Here is a 20,627-nt window from a genome sequence, read left to right as displayed (position 1 = left end):
AGAAAGTACTCTCCCTGCGAACGTTTATGCCCTCGAATAATATGAATTTCTTTTACTTTTCCTAAGAGATTTCCACATGATTTTCGTGTAATTATCATCAATTGATAATAAACGAACTAATAAGTAATAGAAATGTTTAAGTCCCTACCCGGTCATACCTATGTATGACCGGGAAATTCGTCATTTTGAAATATTAATGGTCAAAATCAAAAGTCAACAACTTTGGAAAGCTCATTTTTCAACTGATTTGGTTAAATTTGGATTTTTTGGATAAGTATTATAATTTCAAACCCGACTGCATCGGTCTTCATCGGTTAAGTACCGATTTTTGAATAATTTTATATCCCCAATAATTAACATTCTCTAAAAACGTTTTTTCGGTCTTTCTCAAAATTGACCCAAGCTTTTTCAATGAGGCCATTTACATCATCGCATTAGATTGAGATTGGATTGTCCCAAAATCCGAATCCAATCTTGTCTGTTTACATCGTACTGTTGAGATTGAATTGGATTTTTAGCGGGATGCCATTTTTGTGAGGTTAAAAATAATATTTTCGATTTTTAAGTTGGATATTTTGCTTAAGATTCTTAAATTTAACTACACAATTTGCTTAACATTGCGTTCATATCCTTGTTTAAGGAACTCTGCAAAAACTTCTTGGTTGCGATTTTTTTAGAGTCTATCGTCACAACAACCTCCTTCTCCTGATCAATTTAGAATAGGAGCTTAGTCTCCTTCCTTTGCCATCTCTTTTAAACTTGTCGTTGCCCATATCCTTGCACAATACACAAAAAAAATCCTGAAAATTTTAATTTGTGCAAAACAACACAAATGATGGAGGTTAGTTTTAACGTCAAATGCAACTCCGAATTTCGCTTCGCGCGCTCCGAAAATGTTTGGGACAATTGGGACAATTTGAATCCAATCCAATTCGATACGAGCGGTCGTATTGGATTTGCCGTTTATATCGAGAAAAATTAAACAAATCCCAATCTAATGTGGTGATGTAAATGGCCTCAATGATTTTCGGATATGTTTTAGAGCTAGTCCAGGCGAATATTTCGCCCAAACATACCTATGTATGACCGGGAAATTCGCCATTTTTTATTAGATTTTGGGGAACTCTTCTTCAAAAATTCAATGCTTAACCATTTTTTATTATTTAACGCAGATTGGAAAGCTTAAGAGTTTCCCTAAAAGCTCTTTTAGGACCTCCTTGTAGCTTTTCTTAAGAAAATTTGATCAAAAGCTTCCGCAAAGTTCTTCTAAAAACCTATTTGGGCTTTTTAATAATAAGATTTTGGGAAATATTTCATTAAAAATTCAATGCTAAATCGATTTTGATAATTTTGGGCACAAAGCTGTAAATCAAAACCTCTTCTAAGTTCTTTTTAAGACAAGTTGTTCAAAAACTTCCCCAAAGTTCACTCAAAATTCATTCAAAGTTTTTTTTTTAATTAAATCTTGTGGAACGTTTCTTTAAAAATTCAATGCTTAACCGATTTTGGTAATTTAGGCCACAAAGCTATTTATCAAAAGCTCTTCGAAGATGACATTGGAGCTTTTTCAAGACAAGTTGATTGAAAGCTTCCCCATAATTTAAATTTAAAGTTTTTATTAAAAGTAGATCTTGTGGAACGTTTATAAATTCAATATTAGACGAATTATTGATTATTTTGGGCAGATGTGGAAAGCTTGAGGGATTCCCCAAAAGCTCTTCTAATGCCCTGGACACACTTACGACTTAAGCCGAGAGACGACTTAGTGGAAAATGATGGAAATGCACTTTAACCATTATTTCTAATATAATTACGCCAATGCCGGATCAGACTGGAGGTTTAGCCCAGTTCCCGAAGGTCTGAAAAATCTTAATAACAAGCAATTTTATTGATTTTTCAAAATCTAATGAATCATTTGCCCTAATTATTCAAGCCTAAACAACAATTTCCTAAAAAATCATGCTTGATGAGAAATTAGAGGAGTTAAGCCAGATTGCTAAGCCTTAGGTCTGAAGCCAAGCCCATATAAGCCGTCTCTCGGCTAATCCTTATGACTGTCAAGGCCTTAAGGCATTTTGTGCCTTGCTTTGAGAAAAAGTTGATCAAGGGCTTCCCCAAAGTTCTTTTAAGTTTATTCCATTTTGGGCTTCCTTTCTTGAAAAGCTCATAAGATTCAATAAAGGAACTTCTAAGCCTGTTAAGTCGGTTTTCTTCGGTAAAAATACCCATATAGTGAGCTACGTGAACTTATTCTAAGTATTTTTGAATAAATTTTAGTTTTATGCTTCTTTTCGAAATTTATTATTTATCGTATGGCGAGGGATATAGGGTAACAACTTCTTGGCTACGCTCTTGGTCCTTAACATAGGGGGAAGTGGGGCTACTTTGAGCTGTTCTAAATGAAGCTGGTTCTTAGAATTATTTTATTTAGATCCACAATTACTTTTTCTATCCAAATTACATCATGTTTAAGTCCAATTTGCATTAGTAATATGCGAGAAAGTTGTATAACAATGTAGCCCCACAGCTCAAAGTAGCCTCACAGCTCAAAGTAGCCCCACTTCCCCCTACTACATACCACAATAAAATGGCGTTATGGTCGAATTCTACTTAAAAGTTCACCTCTAATGCATTTTTTGCACAATATGTCTGAGATTCTTTACAAATTCCTACATAAAATGACTCACAAAACTTTTCTCTACAAGATTCACCAAAAATATCTCTGAAAATTATAATTTTTCTTGGAAAATTTATTGAATTTCTTTCTAAGAAATTTGAGCAAGCTTGCGAAACAAAAATGGCGGCATACTGTTCTCTTCCGCCTGCTATGAGCGCCTCTAGCAGATTTTACTGGGAAACAGGAAATTTTCCCTCTTGATTTTAAATTTAAATATTTCTACCGTTAACTGTCACGTGTTTTATGGCAATTTTCTTCTTTTTCCAGGACTTTTCGGAGGAATATCACACAATGAAGATGAATGAAGCCATGCAGTCCGATACACTTAGCACATCCTTCATGAGTGGTGGTCCATCCCCAAGGCAACTACTCCGCTCAAACTCCATCCAAGAGGAACTTTCAGCTGCTCTTTAGAAAAAAAAATCGCATGTAGAAAAGCTCATCGGAATCGTTGCAAAATAAACTACATTGGAAAGACAAACAACACCAAAAAAAACACACTATCAGACAAAATCTTTTATTGAAAATTCATTTTTACATCTGACAGAAAATAATCTAACAGCAAAAAAATTATCTAAGCTTTCTTTTTAAAAAAATATTATATCGGTGGAGGTGTTTATTGAAGAAAGAATGGAGAAGATGGCGTTTAAGATGCATAACGCAGTGATAATGAATTCAAATAAATTGTTGACGAATTTTTCTGCATCTTTATCTGCAAGCTTTCTTATCTGTAGAAGTTTCTCTTGATATTTTCAAACTCATCATCCAAATTTTGATCTTCCTCTACTTCCACATCCTGCTGAACTGTTGTGGTTGTATCTTGAGTAACAAAAGGTAAGAAGAGCCTGGGTGCATCTGATGGGAGCAGAAGCCTAGTTGCATCTGCAGGAGTTCTATTGAGCAAACTCATCCCGACCAACGGTAAAATTGCCTTGAAAATCAACTAATAAAAAAATATTTTAAAAACCAAATCATCAGAACTTTAACACTTTTTAGGTATAAAAATATATCAACATTTTTTTATGTTAATTTTACACCTTTTTAATGGTAAAATTAACACGAAATAGAGTAACTTTAACCCTCAATACACCTAAAAAGGGCAATATTTACACCGATTTTGGATCAATATTGCAGGGTAAAATAAACATTTCCGGAGTGTTATTTTAACTTTTTCGGATTTCCCTCAGTGAAGAATATTTCTCACCCTAATGCACATCAGAATCAACGGAGCCATCTTCACTGCAATCACAATAATCCCTGTCCACAGGGCATCAAACATATCGGATTTGATCATGTCGAAGGTTTTCTCAGCGTGAGATATGGAAAGTGTCCTGTCCAGAAAGTTCCTCAATCCATTGGTGTTCAGATTAAGGCCCTGGAGGGCTGTGGTCGGTGTCTGGATAGGCTGAGGAACTGTCTGGACAACGGTGGTTGTTGTGGTAGGCCTGTAAAAAAATTCCCATTGAAATTGAATATTCTCCTTAGGCGTAGCGAGGAACTTATGCCATTTTCACCCTAAAAAAGCGCCTTAACAAACTTAAAAGGGCTTTTGTTAAATCTAAAGATCTTTCCAAAAAAACTAAAACATTCAATTTGGATAAAAAATGGATTGATAGTAAATTTTCAAAGAAACGTTCCACAAAACCGAAAATTAACCCTTGAAAAGTTTTTTAAAAGAACTTTGGGGAAGCTTTTAAGTAACATTTACTAAATACAGCTCCAATATCGTTTTAGAAAAGCTTCTAAAAAAGAATCTCAAAAGCTTTCATCATTTCTTCAAAATTATCAAAATCGATTTTGCAGAGAATTTTGAAAGAAACGTCCCCCCAAAATCGAATATTAAAAGCTTCAAGTAGATTTTTGAGAGAACTTTTTAGAAGCTATTGATTAGCTTTTCTTGAAACCTACAATGTTTTCACAGGAGAGCTTTAGGGAATCTCTGAAGTTCTCTTTATCTGAAACTGTTCCACAAAATCTAATTTAGAAAAATTTCAAATGGATTTTGAGAGATCCTTGGGTAAGCTTTTGATCAACTTGTCTTAAAAAAGCTACAATGTAGTCTTAGAAAAGCTTTTAATGAATAGCTTTGTGCTCAAAATGATCAAAATCGGTTTAGCATTGATAGATAGACCAAATAGATTTTTATAAGAACTTTGCCGAAGCTTTTGATAAACTTTTCTCAAGAAAAGCTGCAATGTCGCCTGAAAAATCTTTTGGGTAATCTCTAAAGCTTTCGACATATGTGTCAAAATACCCAAAATTCCACAAAATAGAATATTAAAAACTCAAATGGAATTTTGAAGAAAATTTGGGGAAGCTTTTGATTAAATTTTCTCAAAGAAAACTACACTTTCGTTTTAGAAGAGCTTTTATGGAATCTTTCAAGCTTTCCACATATGTTCAAAATAATCAAAATCGGTTTAACTTTGAATTTTTAAAGAAACGTTCCACAAGATCTAATTTTAAAAACTTCGAGAGAACCTTTTTGGAAGCTCTTTATCGACATTTAAGGGAGAGCTTTTAAGGAGTCTCTAAAATTTTAAAGATCTGCTCAAAATTATCAAAATCGTTTGAATATTAAATTCTTTAAAAAAACTTTCTACAAAATCGATTATTAAAAACTTTAAATGGATTTTGAGAGAACTTTGGGAAAGCTTTTGATCAACTTGTCTTAAAAGAGCTTTAAATGAAAAGTAATGCGCTCACAATTTTCAAAATCGATTTAGCATTGATAGATAGACCAAATAGATTTTTTGAAGAACTTTGCCGAAGCTTTTGACTAACTTTTCTCAAGAAAAGCTGCAATGTCACCTGACAAATCTTTTGGGCAATCTCTAAAGCTTTCCACATCTGTTTAAAATAATCAAAATCGGTTTCACTTAGAACTTTTAAAGAAACATTCCACAAGATCTAATTTTAAAATTAAAATGTAATTTTGAGGACAATTTGGGGAAACTTTCGATTAACTTTTCTCAAGGAAAGCTACAAAATCGTTTCAGAAGAGCTTTTATGGAACATTTCAAGCTTTCCACGTTTGTCTAAAATAATCAAAATCGGTCTAGGATTGAATTCTCAGTGAGTTTTTCAAAGAAACCTTGCATAAAAGCTCTTGAGTCTGTAAAGAGCATTTTCAATTAAATTTTTAATTAATTTTCCGGTGTTTTCTTCAGAACAAAAGTACTCTTGGTGTCTTCCTCAAACTTTCACAGCTTTTTAGATTAAAAATAGAATGATTGTAATTTTTTTAAAGAAACGTTATACAAAATATTAACTTAAAAATTTAAAATGGATCTTGGAGAACTTTATGAAAGCTTTTGAGCAACTTTTCCCAAAGCAAGATACAATGTGTCTTAAAAAAGCTTTTTAGGGAATCTCTTCAGCTTTCCACATTGAATTTTTAAAGAAAATTTTTCACAAAATTTAATGTCAAAACCTTCAAATAGATTTTTAAAGAAACTTTAAAGTAGCTTCTGCTCAAATTTTCTCAAAGAAAGCTTTAAAGTGTTCTTAAAAGGGCTTTTTGGGAATCTTTCAAGCTTTCCACATTTACTCTAAATAAGCAAAATCCGTTTAGCATTACCTTTTGACGAATTTGAGATGAAAATAGATGAAAATTGTCAAAAGACCTTCTGACTTTTTAAGAATCATTTTCCATTCAATTTTTGATCAAGTTCTCGACATTTTCTTCAAGAAAAGCTCTTTTTGGTGTCATAAGTAAGCTTTAGGCTTAAGAAATCTAATAAATTCACCAAGATTAGGCTTAAGTTAGATTATTAAATAGATAAAAAAACATATTTTTCTTTATCGGAATTTTTCCTACTTTTTATTCAGATTTTAAAGAAATTTCCACGAAGGAAAGCGCATTTCAAAATAGATTTGTGATAAATTTAAACAAAAAATTTGTATAGAAAAATTTCAAAATAAGTTTTAAAGGACAATTAAAGCTTCTTTTGCCTTCTGAAAAATTAATTAGAAAATCTATCATATCCAATTTATCAAAATCGGATTAAAATGTGATTAATGCCCATTTTTCAAGCCTTATAAACCTTTTTGGTCTAAGAACATTTTTTCATTGGGAAATTATTCCAAAGATTAAGTGCAATTTTTGGTAAGAAAAGCTTTTTAAATCCATGAAAAAGCTTTTGTACCTTCCTCTTAAGCCAGTAAAATCATCAAAATCGGTCCAGAAATGAATCAAAAATCAGAATTTCCTCAATGATCAGATCTTAAATGTTTTTTTTTGCCAAAACGTTCTAATAAAGAATTTTATTGATTTTGAAAAAATTTAAATTCATAAAACTCTTTCGTAAATCGTTTCTTAGAAAAATAATATCCTCACTACGCCCTAGTTCCCTTTAAGAATTATCCACTCACCTTGCTTTATTCTTCCTGGTCACTTTTCCAAGCACATCCCTGATATTATTCACTTGAGTATCTTTTGGAATTCTGGAGTAACTTTCTTCCTCATTTCCACGTTGTTCAACAACTGGAGGAGAAGTTTGAGAATCTTGAAGTGTCCTTAAGGTGTTCAAGAATTCCTTTTGCATGCCCGAAAATGTGGCCATGGTTTGCTTCATCTCCTGGAGAGTCTCATCTTCCGGATTTCGATTAAAAGACGGATGAGATGGATAGTACCTCTGGGGATTGGGGTAGAATTCATTGGAATAATGCGAAGGATGTGATGGAGGATTCTGAGGAGATGGCAGATGAACTGGAGGACTCTGCGGAGGCATCATATGGCCAGGAGGAGGAAGAGGAGGCGGAATTCGATGAAAATGTGGATTTATCCCGCTTTCAGCCGCGGAAATTCCTTGAAAATCTTCCATTTTGGCATCACTTCCCACTTCTGATGGCGTCTTAGGGATCTCTGCCCAAGAACACCGATCACCCGCCAGCAGAAGAAAACAAAACACGCACTGAAAATCCTTCCGAACCATTCTGAAGCTTTTCTAAGACTGATCCCATTAATGAAGGTTGAAGACATTTCTGGCGCATTTTGCACTTTTAGCACTCCGGAAACTATTGCTTCCTGCATCCGGTGAAAAGTATTGGGCAATATTCACCCACATTCCGTAGACATATCATACTGCTCGGTCATCAATTATCACCTCCGATTCATTGGAAAACATTACTCAATGAATTTTCTCACTTTTTAGGAGATTTCTTTATCGCGCCTCTTTCGCAATCTCTTCAAACATCTTCAATTATTTATGTGACAAGCCTCGGATTAGAGGGAAGCATGAATTCTGTTCTCTCTCGAAAATAATATCCAAATTATTTGATCATCATCACTACACTGAGAGAAATCCGAAAAAGTTAAAATAACATTCCGGAAATGTTAATTTTACCCTGCAATATTGATCCGAAATCGGTGTAAATATTACCCTTTTTAGGTGTATTAGGGGTAAAAGGTACCCTTTTTTTTGTTGATTTTACCCTTATAAAAGTGTAAAATTAACAATAATAAATGTTGATATATTTTTACACCTAAAAAGTGTTAAAGTTCTGAGGAAAAAAAGTTAATCGCACCTTGTTTTTTCTCAGTGTACAAGTGGAAGTGATGAGGCCGATGAGACAATTCTGTAACTCCCGAAAACATTGCCAAGATATGAAACCACCATTAGAAGAGCACACAAAATAACAAAACTTCAAAGTTAAATATCTCACAAACTGATTTATTAAATTTAATGAAATTTTACTTTGTTATAACTGACACTATTACACTTTAAACACACCAAAAACCGTTCATAGATGACTATTATAATTTAAATTATCACTGATCGAAGTTTACAGAATCTTAAGTACCAAAAAATCGATACTATTTGACCGAATCTGACCACCTCAAAATCGTAAAAAATAATTTTGATAATAATGCTTTTTTTTAAGGATTATAGGTAAGTAATAATATCAGGAACTGAAGAAAAATACATTTGAAATTACTAAATTGTACAGTTTAGCCGAGACACAAACCATATTCACCATTTTCTGTTTTATTTCTTTAATTTTATTTTGTCTTATTTCTTTAAATTTATTATATAATTTTAAATAAAATCTCAAAATATATCAGTAGATGTTACAATATTGTGATTTTATGCGGAACATCCTACAAGAGGACAATTTTTCTGTTTAAGGTTATAATTCTTGAGAGCAACACGTATGCAATGCAACTAAAATGAGTGAAATATTTTATTACATAGATTAAGATAGAGTAGTAGATCGAAAAATAGATTTATAGTGATTTTATGCGACGCCCTTGAATGATGAACTTCAAGGAAGATTCTAATAAAGTGCAAGTGGAGCACAGAACCAAATTCTCTCATCTGTTTGTGATCTTTCCTACAAAAAGTTCCAATTTTACTGTTTCCTCAGGGTTTTCTTGGTTTTACTATGAAATTCACTTATGAAATTTCTTTTTTTTAATTATTTTTTCACTTCAATAAGGGTTTGTTGCGATGAGACGCTCCAGTAAATTAGTCATTATACCACCATTTTGTAATAATTTCTTTTCGAAAAAATGTAATTAAACACTTTGAGTATTTTAAAACGGGTTCCGAGTACCGGGTTAACACTCCGAGTGGGTCTAAATCCCTAAAGGACCAAAATTCGAAAAAGCCAAAATCCTGTATGAGTCTAAATGAGTAAAAAAACCGAAATCCCAAATGAGCTAAAATCCCAAAAAAAAAATTTAAAAAAAAACACAAAAAATCCCGAATGAGTCTAAATCCCTAAAGAGCCAAAGGCTAAAAACCCTAAAATCCCAAATGAGCCGAAATCCTAAAAAGCCAAAATCGTAATTGAATCGAAATCCTGTATGAGTTAAATTGAGTCCAAAATACCGAAATCCCGAATGGGCTAAAATCCTGAATGAGTCTAAATGAGTCCAAAAAACCGAAGTCCCGAAGGGTCCAAAATCCCAAAAAACAAAATAAACACAGAAAATCCCGAATGAGTCTAAATCCCTAAAGAGCCAAAGGCTAAAAACTCCAAAATCCCAAATGAGCCGAAATCCCAAAAAGCCAAAATCGTGAATGAGTCTAAATGTCAAAAAACCGAAATCCCGAAGGGGTAAAAATCCCAAAAAGCCAAAATCCTGAATGAGTCTAAATGAATCCAAAAAACCGAAATCCCAAATGGGCTAAAATCCAAAAACAAAAAAAACACAAAAAATCCCGAATGAGTCTAAATCTCTAGAGCCAAAGGCTAAAAACCCCAATATCCCAAATGAGCCGAAATCCCAAAAAGCCAAAATCGTGAATGGGTCTAAATGTCAAAAAACCGAAATCCCGAAGGGGCCAAAATCCCAAAAAGCCAAAATCCTGAATAAGTCTAAATGAGTCAAAAAAAAAACCGAAATCCTGCAGGGGCCAAAATCCAAAAAAAAAACAAAAAACAAAAAATCTTGAACGGATCTAAATTGCGAAAGGGCTAAAAGCTCAAAAAGCCAAAATCCCAAATGGACCGAAATCCCGAAAAGCCAAAATCCTGAATGGATCGATATCCCGAATGAGTAAAAATGAGTCCAAAAACCAAAATCCCGAATGGGCCAAAATCCCGAATGTACCTAAATCCCAAAAGGGCGAAAATCCCGAAAACCAAAACCATGAATGGGTCGAAATCCCACCAAAAAGGCTAAAATCCCGAAAGCCAAAATTTCGAAAAACTAAAATTCCGATTTCCTAAAAGTGTCACAGTTAACCCCACGATTGCACCTGTGTTTAAGGAGGCAAAAGGAAATTTTCTGTCTTTTGAGAATTCCGAATTTTGGCTTTCAGGATTTTGACCAGCAACAGTACACTGAGAGAAATCCGAAAAAGTTAAAATAACATTCCGGGAATGTTAATTTTACTCTGCAGTATTGATCCGAAATCGGTGTAAATATTACCCTTTTAAGGTGTATTAGGGGTTAAAGGTACCCTTTTTCATGTTAATTTTACCTCTAATAAGGTGTAAAATTAATATTAAAAGATGTTGATATATTTTTACACCTAAAAAATGTTAAATTTTTGAGGAAAAAATGTTAATCGCACCCTCTTTTTTTCTCAGTGCAGTTACCCCAACGATTGCACCCGTGTTTGTTGGAGGCAAAAGGAAATTTTCTGTGTTTTGGGAATTTATTTCACATCCTCCGTATAATTTCGTTCCGTTTGCGATTTTGACTATTGCGAATTTTGGCTTTCAGGATTTTGTCCAACAACAGAATAAACAAGCATCAAAAAATTTATTAAGCTATGGTTGTTTCCCAAAATAATTGGGAAAAACAGCTAATTTTTGGCTTCATAATTCAGGTACCCCCCTTAATCTTTTTTAGTGCACCCACCGATAGAACACAAAAAATGCGTTTTCTTTAAACAAATTTAAGAGAAAGTTTTTCCACCAAGGTTCAGAAATACGAATTTAGAGTAATTGTGAGAATCTCACGTACGATAACGTAAAAAGTGCTTATCACTGGATTGTAATAACATTGAATGTCTCAATTAACATGATGATCTTGCGAGATCTAATTTTCTTTTCAGTCCACAACGAACTTTAGCACATGTTTTGCTTTTTTTGCCACCGTCTCAGTCTACGTAGCAATTTACCTCTGAAAAATTTAGTGGGAATTAGATAAAAATTCGGCGGTTACAATAGAAAGTTCACCAAAAATCCAACTCACTGACCACGAAAACATTTCGCATTGCATAACTGCAAGTATCCATCCCTCTCTTTTGAACTCTCTGAGCATTGTTTTCTCAATAATATTTTGCGGAAGATAGTGTATGAATTTATTGCCCTAAATCTGTGACATTGAAATCCACTAGATCACAGTCACACACAACAATTTCGTCATCAAAGTGCTAAAAAAAAAGAGTGCAACTCAACAATCTTATCAGATTACCGTGCATTGTGATTATCATTATGCCAGAAAATATGTGCAAATTTTGAAACTATCTTAAAGGCCTAAAGTGAAGCAGTTAATCAATTTCGGTTTGTAATTGATTCGATACAAAAGATGTGCTTTCGTGAGAACTGTTGCGTGGAATATTGCTAAAAAAAAACTAAGAGTGATCGTTAGAGTTCCTCAAAGTCACCTAAACACGAAAATTTGCAATAAAAAAAAATGAAAGACAACCCATTGAGTGATGGTCTAGTTCCGGATGGAGGCTGGGGTTGGATGGTTGTCCTTGGAGTAGCTCTGACAAATGTAAGTCTGAATCATTACAATCTTGAAAAAATTAATCCAAGCGTGTTTTCAGATTTTCAATCAATCCCTAATCTCCATCTTTGGGCTACTCTTCAGTCAACAACTTGAGGAACTCGGTCAGACTACAACTGGAGTAGCTCTTGTAATGAATGTCAATAGTATTGTCTCAAATTCTTCTGGATTCATAATTGGACCAGCCATTAAAACCTTTTCTCCACGGAGAGTGGCAATTTTTGGGAGTCTCCTCACGGGAACTGGACTGATTCTCAGCAGCCAGTCACGGACTCTCTGGCAGATCCTCATCTCCTACGGTGGAATTGTAGGCTTCGGCCTAGGCCTCCTCAATCCCTCAACCTTTATGGCTGTAAATTCATACTTTTCCCGGAAGCGCGGTCAAGCTGTAGGATTAGCACTGGCAGGGACAGGGATTGGACAAATGATAATGCCTCAAATTGTGAGATATCTCTTGGACGAGTATGGATATCGAGGAGCCGTACTAATCGTAGGAGCTCTATCCTTTCATGGAATTGTTGGAGCCAGCCTATTCCAACCAGTTGAGTGGCATTCGTACCACTCCAATAATTCAGAGGAATACGAAAAACTCCTGGACAGTGATTCCCCAAAACACCCGAAACTCCCGCCAGAAACCGTTATGGGAAAATTGAAGAGATCGATGGACTTACACCTTCTGAAGGATTTTTCATTCCTAAATATTGGATTTGGAGTAGCTCTGGCCTACACATCTTCCATCAACTTCTCAATGATTTTTCCTTACTTCCTTCAGGTGAGATATCAAAGGTAATGGGGATAGGGGACAAATTAAACCAGTGGACTAATAAGATGTTCTTGATCATACACTGAGAGAAATCCGAAAAAGTTAAAAATAACATTCCGGAAATGTTCATTTTACCCTGAAGTATTGATCCAAAATCGGTGTAAATATTACCCTTTTTGGGTGTATTAGGGGTTAAAGTAACCCTTTTTCATGTCAATTTTACCCTTAAAAAGGTGTAAAATTAACATTAAAAAATGTTAATATATTTTTACACATAAAAGTGTTAAAGTTATGAGGAAAAAATGTTAATAGCACCCCCATTTTTTTCTCAGTGAAGCTCAAACTTTGTCAAAATGTCCTTTGCGACTTCTTGACCATTATGGGTGCCTACTAGCCCCCGGCAAAGTGTTTTTTATATGGAGCTGTTTGAAGCCAACTCACAAATTGATCAGAAACTCAGCTTACACTTCTCAGAACAAGACCGCATTTAGACAGATATATAGTATATTTATCCCTCTTCACAAGGCTCAGAGTCTTGTACACAAGGCTCACCTCAATTTTGACATATACCGTGTAACGGTCACGAGTGCAGAAAAATTCCCATACGCATTTGTATGTGAAAGTAAGAAATTGGCATCAACTTTGAAGGCCACTCGCCGGGGACTAGGGTGCCTAGAAAACTTTTTCGGATTAAAATTGTCATAGCTTCGGTTTTAATTGTAAAAGTTTCTAAAATCACTGCTAGGAGCGCTATAGTTAAGAGGAGAACAAAAAGAAACTAAAACCCTGGGACCCCCTGGATCGAGCTATAAACGGTCAAAATTCAACATAACCGGCCTGTATCTGCCGTTCTAGTTAACATTTCAATTTGTAATTTATTTTGATTTATACACTTCGATGAATACTGTAAGATGACAGTTCAAAATTTTAGCACTGATAGCGCTGCGGTATCGTATAAATTAAAACTGCGATTTTTCTCAAAAGTCACAATACGCAATTTGAACAAATTTTAGAGTGTTGTAGTATGGACAGAGATGTTTGCAAAAAGCGATGTGGATTCCTTATATATTCAGTAGTATCGTAGAAATAGGGAATTAAAGTTCACGAAATTCGAAATGTCATCTTCAGTAAGATTTGAGCGATTTTGATGATCGAAACAATTGACCGTCATGTACTTTGTTCAAGGCCCGCCGTAAGCAGACAATTGGATGGGGAAATTCGTCCGAATTCTGAGCGGCTAAGAACGAACATGATTATGTCGACCATCTGGTGTTTAATCCTCCTCCACTCCATTGAATAATTTAGAGGTATAAATGATAAAAATCACATAGATTTCGATAAAATTGGAAAAACTGTAAAATATTTGAAAGATTGTCTTTTTTTTCGAAAAGTAAGATATCGTCCACTGAGAGAAATCCGAAAAAGTTAAAATAACATTCCGGAAATGTTAATTTTACCCTGCAGTATTGATCCGAAATCGGTGTAAATTTTACTCTTTTTAGGTGTATTAGGGGTTAAAGTTATCCTTTTTTCATGTTAATTTTACCCATTTTACCCTTAAAAAGGTGTAAAATTAACATTAAAAAATGTTGATATATTTTTACACCTAAAAAGTGTTAATATTATGAGGAAAAAATGTTAATCGCACCCTCTTTTTTTTCTCAGTGTCATAGTAATTTTTACTGCTCGAACTCCACGGAGAGAGCAGTATCTTTGTAAAGTGCCCTCGCTCAACCAGTTCCTCGTCTCGATCGGTAGATTTATTTTTCAATTTATTTATATGTGCTGTAATATTTGCGTATGATCTAACATTAATAGGTCAATTATTCCATGAATAATACGAACCAGTGACAAATTCATAGAAATTGACGAAATTGACTATCAAATATTCAAAAATTGACTCACCGCACCGGTCGAATTGAGGAACCCGGTCGAGTGATGGTACTTTACCTTATAATCCCTTGATTTTTTCACGCCCTTAAAATTTCCACCTTCATCCCCCGAAGACCACTTTTTTTCATTTTTGGATATATTTTAAAGATTATGCATGCGGTCATTGCGCCCTTATACGACAATACAGTTAAATCATTTCTAATAACGGTTTTTCAAGGTCAAAAGTTAAAAAGACACTAGAGAGCGCATTTATCAAGCGAATGGAGTCATGTTTGGGCTCGTTGGAAAGGTCTTGGAGTTTCCTATAAAACTGAATTGGCTCCAATCGGTTCTGAACCGGTAATAAACCGGTTGATAGCCGATAACTAATTTTTATCCGAAAATCAATTCTATTTACTTTTAAAACAATTTTTGAGGATCTTTTGAATGATTTATGAATCGGTTCAAATCTATTGAGAACCAGTGAATGATAAATGGGACGCTTTGCCACCCCTTCTTAATGATTTTCTTAAGTAGCTCTACAAAAAGAATCTTAACCTAGAGTGATCGGAAAAACTTAGTCAGATTTCATGTAACATTTCAAAACATCTCAAAACGCGAAAATTTCCGGAAAGAACCCCATAGCAAAATTCCGCGGAAATTCCAGTGGAAAACTAGCGTCAAAATTGCAAAAATCCGCGGAATTTGACGCAAAAATTCCACTAAGTTTTCCATGGAATTTGGAGCCTGAAATTCCATTTGAATCATAGCTCTCCACGGAATTTCAAGTACGAACCACTGGAATTCCGGCGTTGAATTCCGCGGAGTTCCGCGGAATATTTATATGGACACTCACACGTGAAACGTCCGCGGGACAAACTGGAGTAATCATATGGAAATTTCCACTATCTTTCCATAGGGTTTTATATGGTTTTTTCCACTTTTTTTCTCGAATGTCAAACAAATAAAATGGTGTTGTGACAACGTGGATAATTTATTTCCAAACCTTCCGCAAACATTTTTAGTGATTCATGTGACAATTTTAATATAATTAATTATGCGACACTGCCTTTCGTGTAGATAATAGTGAAGTGATTACATTAAATAGGCCGCCAACCTAAAATAATACTGTTTTTATGTCAATTAATATATATTTTAGGATTTTTTTATAAAATATTTTTTTATTGCATAAAGTGTTAATTCGTTATTGCTGATTTAGTAAAACATATTATAATCCTCGTAATCTTTGCTATTTCTTTGATATTTGGAAGTAAAATCACGAGGTGCATGTGACAGCTTCATTTTTTCTCCATTTTATTTTGGTGGAAAAATCCACATAAATTCCACGAACATTCCATGGATATATTCCAAAGAAAAAATCCAGCATAAATCCATCAAATTTTCCTTGGAACCTATTATGGAAAATTTCCATGGAATTTTTCAAGGAAAAATACTGGAAAATTCCGAGAAATTTTCCACTTGTTATTCCTATTCCGCTTTCTTTTGCTATGGGGAGCACCAGGGATGCATTTTTTATTTTCTGTACCAGGGATGCATCAAACCTATATCGTGTAAATATCAGACCGATTGGAGAAAATTGACTAACCGGGACAATTACAATAAGTGTGATTATGTAAGAATCACACCTAAAAAATATATATTTTTTAATTATTTATTTATTTTATAACAAACATGTGAAGAATATTTGCTCAAAATTTAAAGAAATTTGGAATGAAACTCTAGTAAGATACAGCCGTTAGACATTTCAATCCAAGTCTGCTCACATTAAGAATCTCACATGCAATAAGCTGTTCTAGGTTTATCACTTGATTACAAAAATGCTTTTTTTTTAGTTTTCAGCTGGACTGAATCGCACAGACGTAGCTCTCTGCATGTCTCTTCTGGCAGCAATGGACCTTGCTTCCAGACTCACCTTGCCCACCCTTACAGATCGCTACCGGATCTCCTGCCGAATGATTTTTCTCGTGGGAGCCATCCTACTAATCGGAATCCGAGTTATTCTCGCGGAAACAACCCACAGGAAAACCCTCTTTGTAATTTCTGGACTTTATGGGTACATCCGGGCTGCCACCGTGGTCAACCAGAATCTTTGTGTATCTGAACACTGTTCCCAAGAAAAATTGGCCGGTGCCCTGGGCCTAGTCATGATAGCCAAAGGGATTTCTGTGATAAGTCTAGGACAACTTTTGGGATGGGTTCGGGATCTTACGGGCAGCTATCGCTTCTCCCTGCACATGCAAAATGTCCTACTTGTACTTGTTGTACTCTTTTGGCTTCCGGAAGTTCTTTGGAAGCGCTTCCGACAATAAAATTCTTTTTTTGGAAATTTTTTTTTATTGCTTTAGAAAAAGATTTACAGGAAATTTTTTATTTGAGGAATCCAAAAACTTCTTTGGATGACTTTGTGAGCTGTTCTTCGTGTTTAAGGACTTTCAGGAGTTCCACATTGAGACATTCACCAGCCATTACGCCTAATTTGATTGTTTCCTTGAGGGTTGAATGGAGAAAAGAACCAGGTCCTGATGTCCTCAGCATCGTCACAAATCCTTCGTCTGAGGATTCTGCATAAGAAACTCCCACGACGAGCTTTGCTGAGGCACATTCTTCTTCTTCTGCCGAAGGATCAACAACAGAGTGATCTCCAATTTTGCAGAGAGTCACCAGGAGAGGCATTCTGGCCACAGAAAGCCTGTTACAGTCATGAATGTCATCAGAGAGCTCCAGTTCAATATTTCCTCCGTCAACTTGAACTGCACTGACTTTCGGGATTTTTGTGTTGAACAGGGCAGCTTTGACAGCCAAGGAGACAGTATCGAAGAGATTCCCTCCACACTCTAGAATCTACAGAAAATCAAAAACCTATCCATTCCAGTCAATCTTTCCCAAAATCCCCAAAAACCCCAAAGAAAATCCTCACCAGAATATCCACATAGAGCTTCCAGCATTGATGATGCTCCAGGATGCACAAACTCTTCAGGTCAAAGGCATGCGGGGAGGCATAGGCCTTCTGAAGGGCATTTGCAATTTCCAGAGCTAGATCTCCACCGCCCTTGCCCTCAAATTCCGGAGTTGCATTGGCAGAACAATCCACAAAGAACTCAATCTTTCCCTCATCGTGATGATCAGCAAATGGAGTGTCTATTTCTGTCTTCACTCCCACCAGGATGTCAGAATTTGCAAGTCTGATCCTTGCTGAACCGCTCGTGTGACTGACTATTCCCGATTCAATTTCCATTGGCCGGTAATCCCGGCGAGTCCTTCCGTCTGTCCGGAAATCTTCCTACAAAAACAATTAAAAAGGTAATCTTCCCCTACCACGATTAATGCAATGATTTTCTTGCTCACCTGAACTCCATGGACGATAAAGGTTTTCTCAGCAACACTAAGAGGGACATGGGCCATTGTCCTCACGACTTTTCCAAAGAAAATCCAAAATCAAAATAAACAAACATAAACTCTGTTATAAAACACGTGAAATCAAAGTCAATAACCGAAATCATCGAAAACTCTTAAAATTAAGAGAAGTATTATAAGCTTACACCCTTTCAAACTGTCATATTCGTTATAAATTATAACACCACATTCATAAAAAGAATAATGCACAAATTTTAAGGTAAGAAAACATTAAAAAAAAACGACGCATGGGAAAATTTAAGGCTTCGCACACGCACGCTAGCTTCGAACACTTTCATATTTACATATTTTTCCATATTACTTTAATCAATGAATGGGCTTATCACAGTAAAAAATGTGTAAAATTTTACTACTATAATACCCAACTAGCAAATTGGCTGCCTTATCCCAAATAGCAATTTGGAGTAAGATTGCCGTTGGATGTATGTATTCTGGGTTCCAAAATCGGGTCCTATGATGGTCGTCAGAGAGTCGAATAGAACTATTCAGTGCTGTAAATTTGCAAAGTACAGTAAAGTTCCTCAAATTTGAACATTTGGGGGGTATAGATCACATTTCTCAATCCTCAAATTTGAACAATATTTTCTAAAACATAACGGAATTTATGTGAAATTCACTTTCACTGTGAAATTAAGATAAACAACTTTAGAGACTATATCAATGTAATTTATTATGAAATAGATGGAATTTGTTGCGGAAGTTAATATAATACGATAATATTGAGGAAACATCAGAGAAAAATTGCACTCCACGCAAAACTTTCTTCACATAACCTCAAATTTTACATTTTGAACTCAACCGTCGTTCAAATTTGAGGAGTTCAAATTTGAGGAACTCGACTGTAGGGTCGGAGGAACGTCTGTTCGACAGGGAACCCCTATTGACACTTTTGCCAAAATGTTGAAAATTATTTAAAGTATCTAGTAAAATATAAGTAATATAACGTTTTTTCTGTAATATACCTTTTACTATAAACAGAGATGTTCAAATTTCGTATCCCAAATGGTACAAAATAGGGTGTCAATAGGTGCTGACACGAGTTCTTAAAGTGTCAATAGACGGTCCTTTCACCCTAAATGATATTTTCGCGTGTTTTCTCAACAATTATTATACTGTGCATTGGGAGGAAAAGCTCCTCCAGTAGAAATGTGTGTTGTGATTCGAAAAAGTACGGTGCCGACAGGAATTAAGTGAAAATTAGGCAATTTTTGGCATGATAAACACACAAACAATTGTTTTTAAAACGAAATTTTGTGGTTCAGGAGTTTGTTCCAGTTTTTGTAGTGTCCTGTGATTAAAATTTTGTGTCGAGAAGACTTATTTAGTGAAAATTTTAAAAGATTTTTTTGTGTTGTTGCTATTCAGTTGAAAAATTTTCGACATGTCGGATGCCTCATTCAGCAATAGGCGAACGGCAAAAATCTTTGCAAATGTGAGTAGTGGATTAGGGAAAAATAGAGAAATTTACATAGAACGTAGTAGAAAACGACAGAAAATGTGAAAAAATATTGAGAAAATAGTGTCTACGGTGGTAGTGCAATGAAAAGTTGTGAAATGCACTTAACGTCTTCATTCAAAGTGCGTACGTCGATTTGGTACTGATGCGGCAGAGAAGGACGACAAATGCATTGTTTTTGGCGCGTCATTTTTTTTACGGAAAAAGACCGTCGTTTGGAGTCGCTTTTGTTACTGCATGGCAGAATAAACTTTAGCACCGTAAAATAACGATAATATTACTAATTCAATATTGAGTAATTCTGTGACCAAAATACGACGCGAATACGACTAATTTTTAAGATTTCAATTATGAGTAATATTTTTGACCATTTTTTGTACACCAAAAACCAGTCATTTTTGAGTCAGAGTAATTTTTTGCGGATTGGGATAGAACCAAATCTGACAGCGGAATTATAGGAATAGAGATATAAAAGTCTCATAAGAAGCGTAATAATAATTCTATGAAACAGATTTTATAAGATAATATTTCTCAAGAAAATATTTTCTATAATATTTTACTTACATCAAGCTCAAAGTATGTGTCAATAAGAACAAAAACCTTATTAAGAACTATTTTCTTATAACTCTACTTTCAAGGTATGCTACAAGTTCTTATAAACTTTTTTCCGTACAATACTTTTCGTGTGAAAATATTGATTATTTTCTTATTGAAAATTAAAGTAGTCCTACGCAGTAAAAAAAAATTACAACCACTATAGTTGGTAATTTTTGCACGAGCATTATGCCCAACGCACAATAACTTTTGTTTCTAAACATGTTTTCAAAATTTTCTATGAGAGTGAGCGAGATGACTAGATCTAGATCTCACTCACTCTCATTACAATGTCAAAAACATGTTTACTAAACAAAAGTTATTGTGTGTTGGGCATTATAGTTGTGTGGTTTGTGTATTGGACAATGTTGTGTATTGTGAATTTGTGTATTTTATAAAACGGCTTCCTGTCTATAATTTTGATTGTAGAGTAATTTTGTTCGGTTCATGTGTATTATCTGTGAAAAGTCTATGTATTAAACTAAGAAAAAAATTTAAAAAAAAAAAACATGAAGAGCGGATATGAGACTTGAACCCACAACCTTTGCGTTGATGGTCGCGCGTTTTCCGGCCGCCTCACGAACTTGCTTACTTCTCTTAAGCAAATGGCCAAGAATTGCATCGTCAAATTTTCGAA

General features: G+C 34.8%; 4 protein-coding genes across 4 annotated transcripts in view; 2 read left to right on the top strand and 2 right to left on the bottom strand.

The window, feature by feature from the left end:
* The window catches only part of LOC129800599 (obscurin-like), a 90,369-nt gene extending 86,996 nt beyond the window's left edge, over positions 1–3,373 (top strand). Inside the window, exon 33 of the mRNA XM_055845096.1 lies at positions 2,945–3,373. Coding sequence (XP_055701071.1) covers positions 2,945–3,091 — 147 coding nt within the window. The 3' untranslated portion in view covers positions 3,092–3,373. The remainder of the gene's footprint in view (positions 1–2,944) is intronic.
* LOC129800630 (uncharacterized) lies at positions 3,174–7,649 on the bottom strand. Its single transcript, XM_055845159.1, has 3 exons — positions 7,052–7,649; positions 3,882–4,122; positions 3,174–3,620 (listed from the first exon to the last, which is right to left on the bottom strand). Exons 1-3 carry the CDS (start codon positions 7,612–7,614, stop codon positions 3,402–3,404), a joined length of 1,023 nt encoding a protein of 340 aa, XP_055701134.1. The 5' UTR covers positions 7,615–7,649; the 3' UTR covers positions 3,174–3,401.
* A 3,514-nt stretch (positions 7,650–11,163) lies between these two features.
* Positions 11,164–16,852, top strand: LOC129800625 (monocarboxylate transporter 12). The gene is made up of 3 exons (XM_055845153.1): positions 11,164–11,858; positions 11,911–12,642; positions 16,359–16,852. The coding sequence occupies exons 1-3, from the start codon at positions 11,775–11,777 to the stop codon at positions 16,833–16,835; spliced, it is 1,293 nt and encodes a 430-aa protein (XP_055701128.1). The 5' UTR covers positions 11,164–11,774; the 3' UTR covers positions 16,836–16,852.
* On the bottom strand, positions 16,841–18,028 carry LOC129800635 (exosome complex component RRP42). Its single transcript, XM_055845167.1, has 3 exons — positions 17,872–18,028; positions 17,444–17,806; positions 16,841–17,367 (listed from the first exon to the last, which is right to left on the bottom strand). The coding sequence occupies exons 1-3, from the start codon at positions 17,926–17,928 to the stop codon at positions 16,894–16,896; spliced, it is 894 nt and encodes a 297-aa protein (XP_055701142.1). The 5' UTR covers positions 17,929–18,028; the 3' UTR covers positions 16,841–16,893.
* Positions 18,029–20,627: the final 2,599 nt, after the last annotated feature.

Source organism: Phlebotomus papatasi, chromosome 2 (genome assembly GCF_024763615.1).
Source record: "Phlebotomus papatasi isolate M1 chromosome 2, Ppap_2.1, whole genome shotgun sequence".
NCBI classification, from domain to species: Eukaryota; Metazoa; Arthropoda; class Insecta; order Diptera; family Psychodidae; genus Phlebotomus; species Phlebotomus papatasi.
The sequence above is the reverse complement of the archived record's forward strand: the minus strand, read 5'-3'. Positions and strand labels throughout refer to the sequence as shown.

Coding starts and splice junctions, on each gene's coding strand:
- LOC129800630 (XM_055845159.1), bottom strand. CDS start 7,614: ATGGTTCGGAAGGATTTTCAGTGCGTGTTTTGTTTTCTTCTGCTGGCG. Junction 4,123..7,051: donor ACCAGGAAGAATAAAGCAAG/GTGAGTGGATAA, acceptor ATTTTTTTACAG/GCCTACCACAACAACCACCG. Junction 3,621..3,881: donor TGATTCTGATGTGCATTAGG/GTGAGAAATATT, acceptor TTTTTTTATTAG/TTGATTTTCAAGGCAATTTT.
- LOC129800625 (XM_055845153.1), top strand. CDS start 11,775: ATGAAAGACAACCCATTGAGTGATGGTCTAGTTCCGGATGGAGGCTGG. Junction 11,859..11,910: donor TTGGAGTAGCTCTGACAAAT/GTAAGTCTGAAT, acceptor GCGTGTTTTCAG/ATTTTCAATCAATCCCTAAT. Junction 12,643..16,358: donor TTTTTCCTTACTTCCTTCAG/GTGAGATATCAA, acceptor CTTTTTTTTTAG/TTTTCAGCTGGACTGAATCG.
- LOC129800635 (XM_055845167.1), bottom strand. CDS start 17,928: ATGGCCCATGTCCCTCTTAGTGTTGCTGAGAAAACCTTTATCGTCCAT. Junction 17,807..17,871: donor TTATCGTCCATGGAGTTCAG/GTGAGCAAGAAA, acceptor TTGTTTTTGTAG/GAAGATTTCCGGACAGACGG. Junction 17,368..17,443: donor AGCTCTATGTGGATATTCTG/GTGAGGATTTTC, acceptor GATTTTCTGTAG/ATTCTAGAGTGTGGAGGGAA.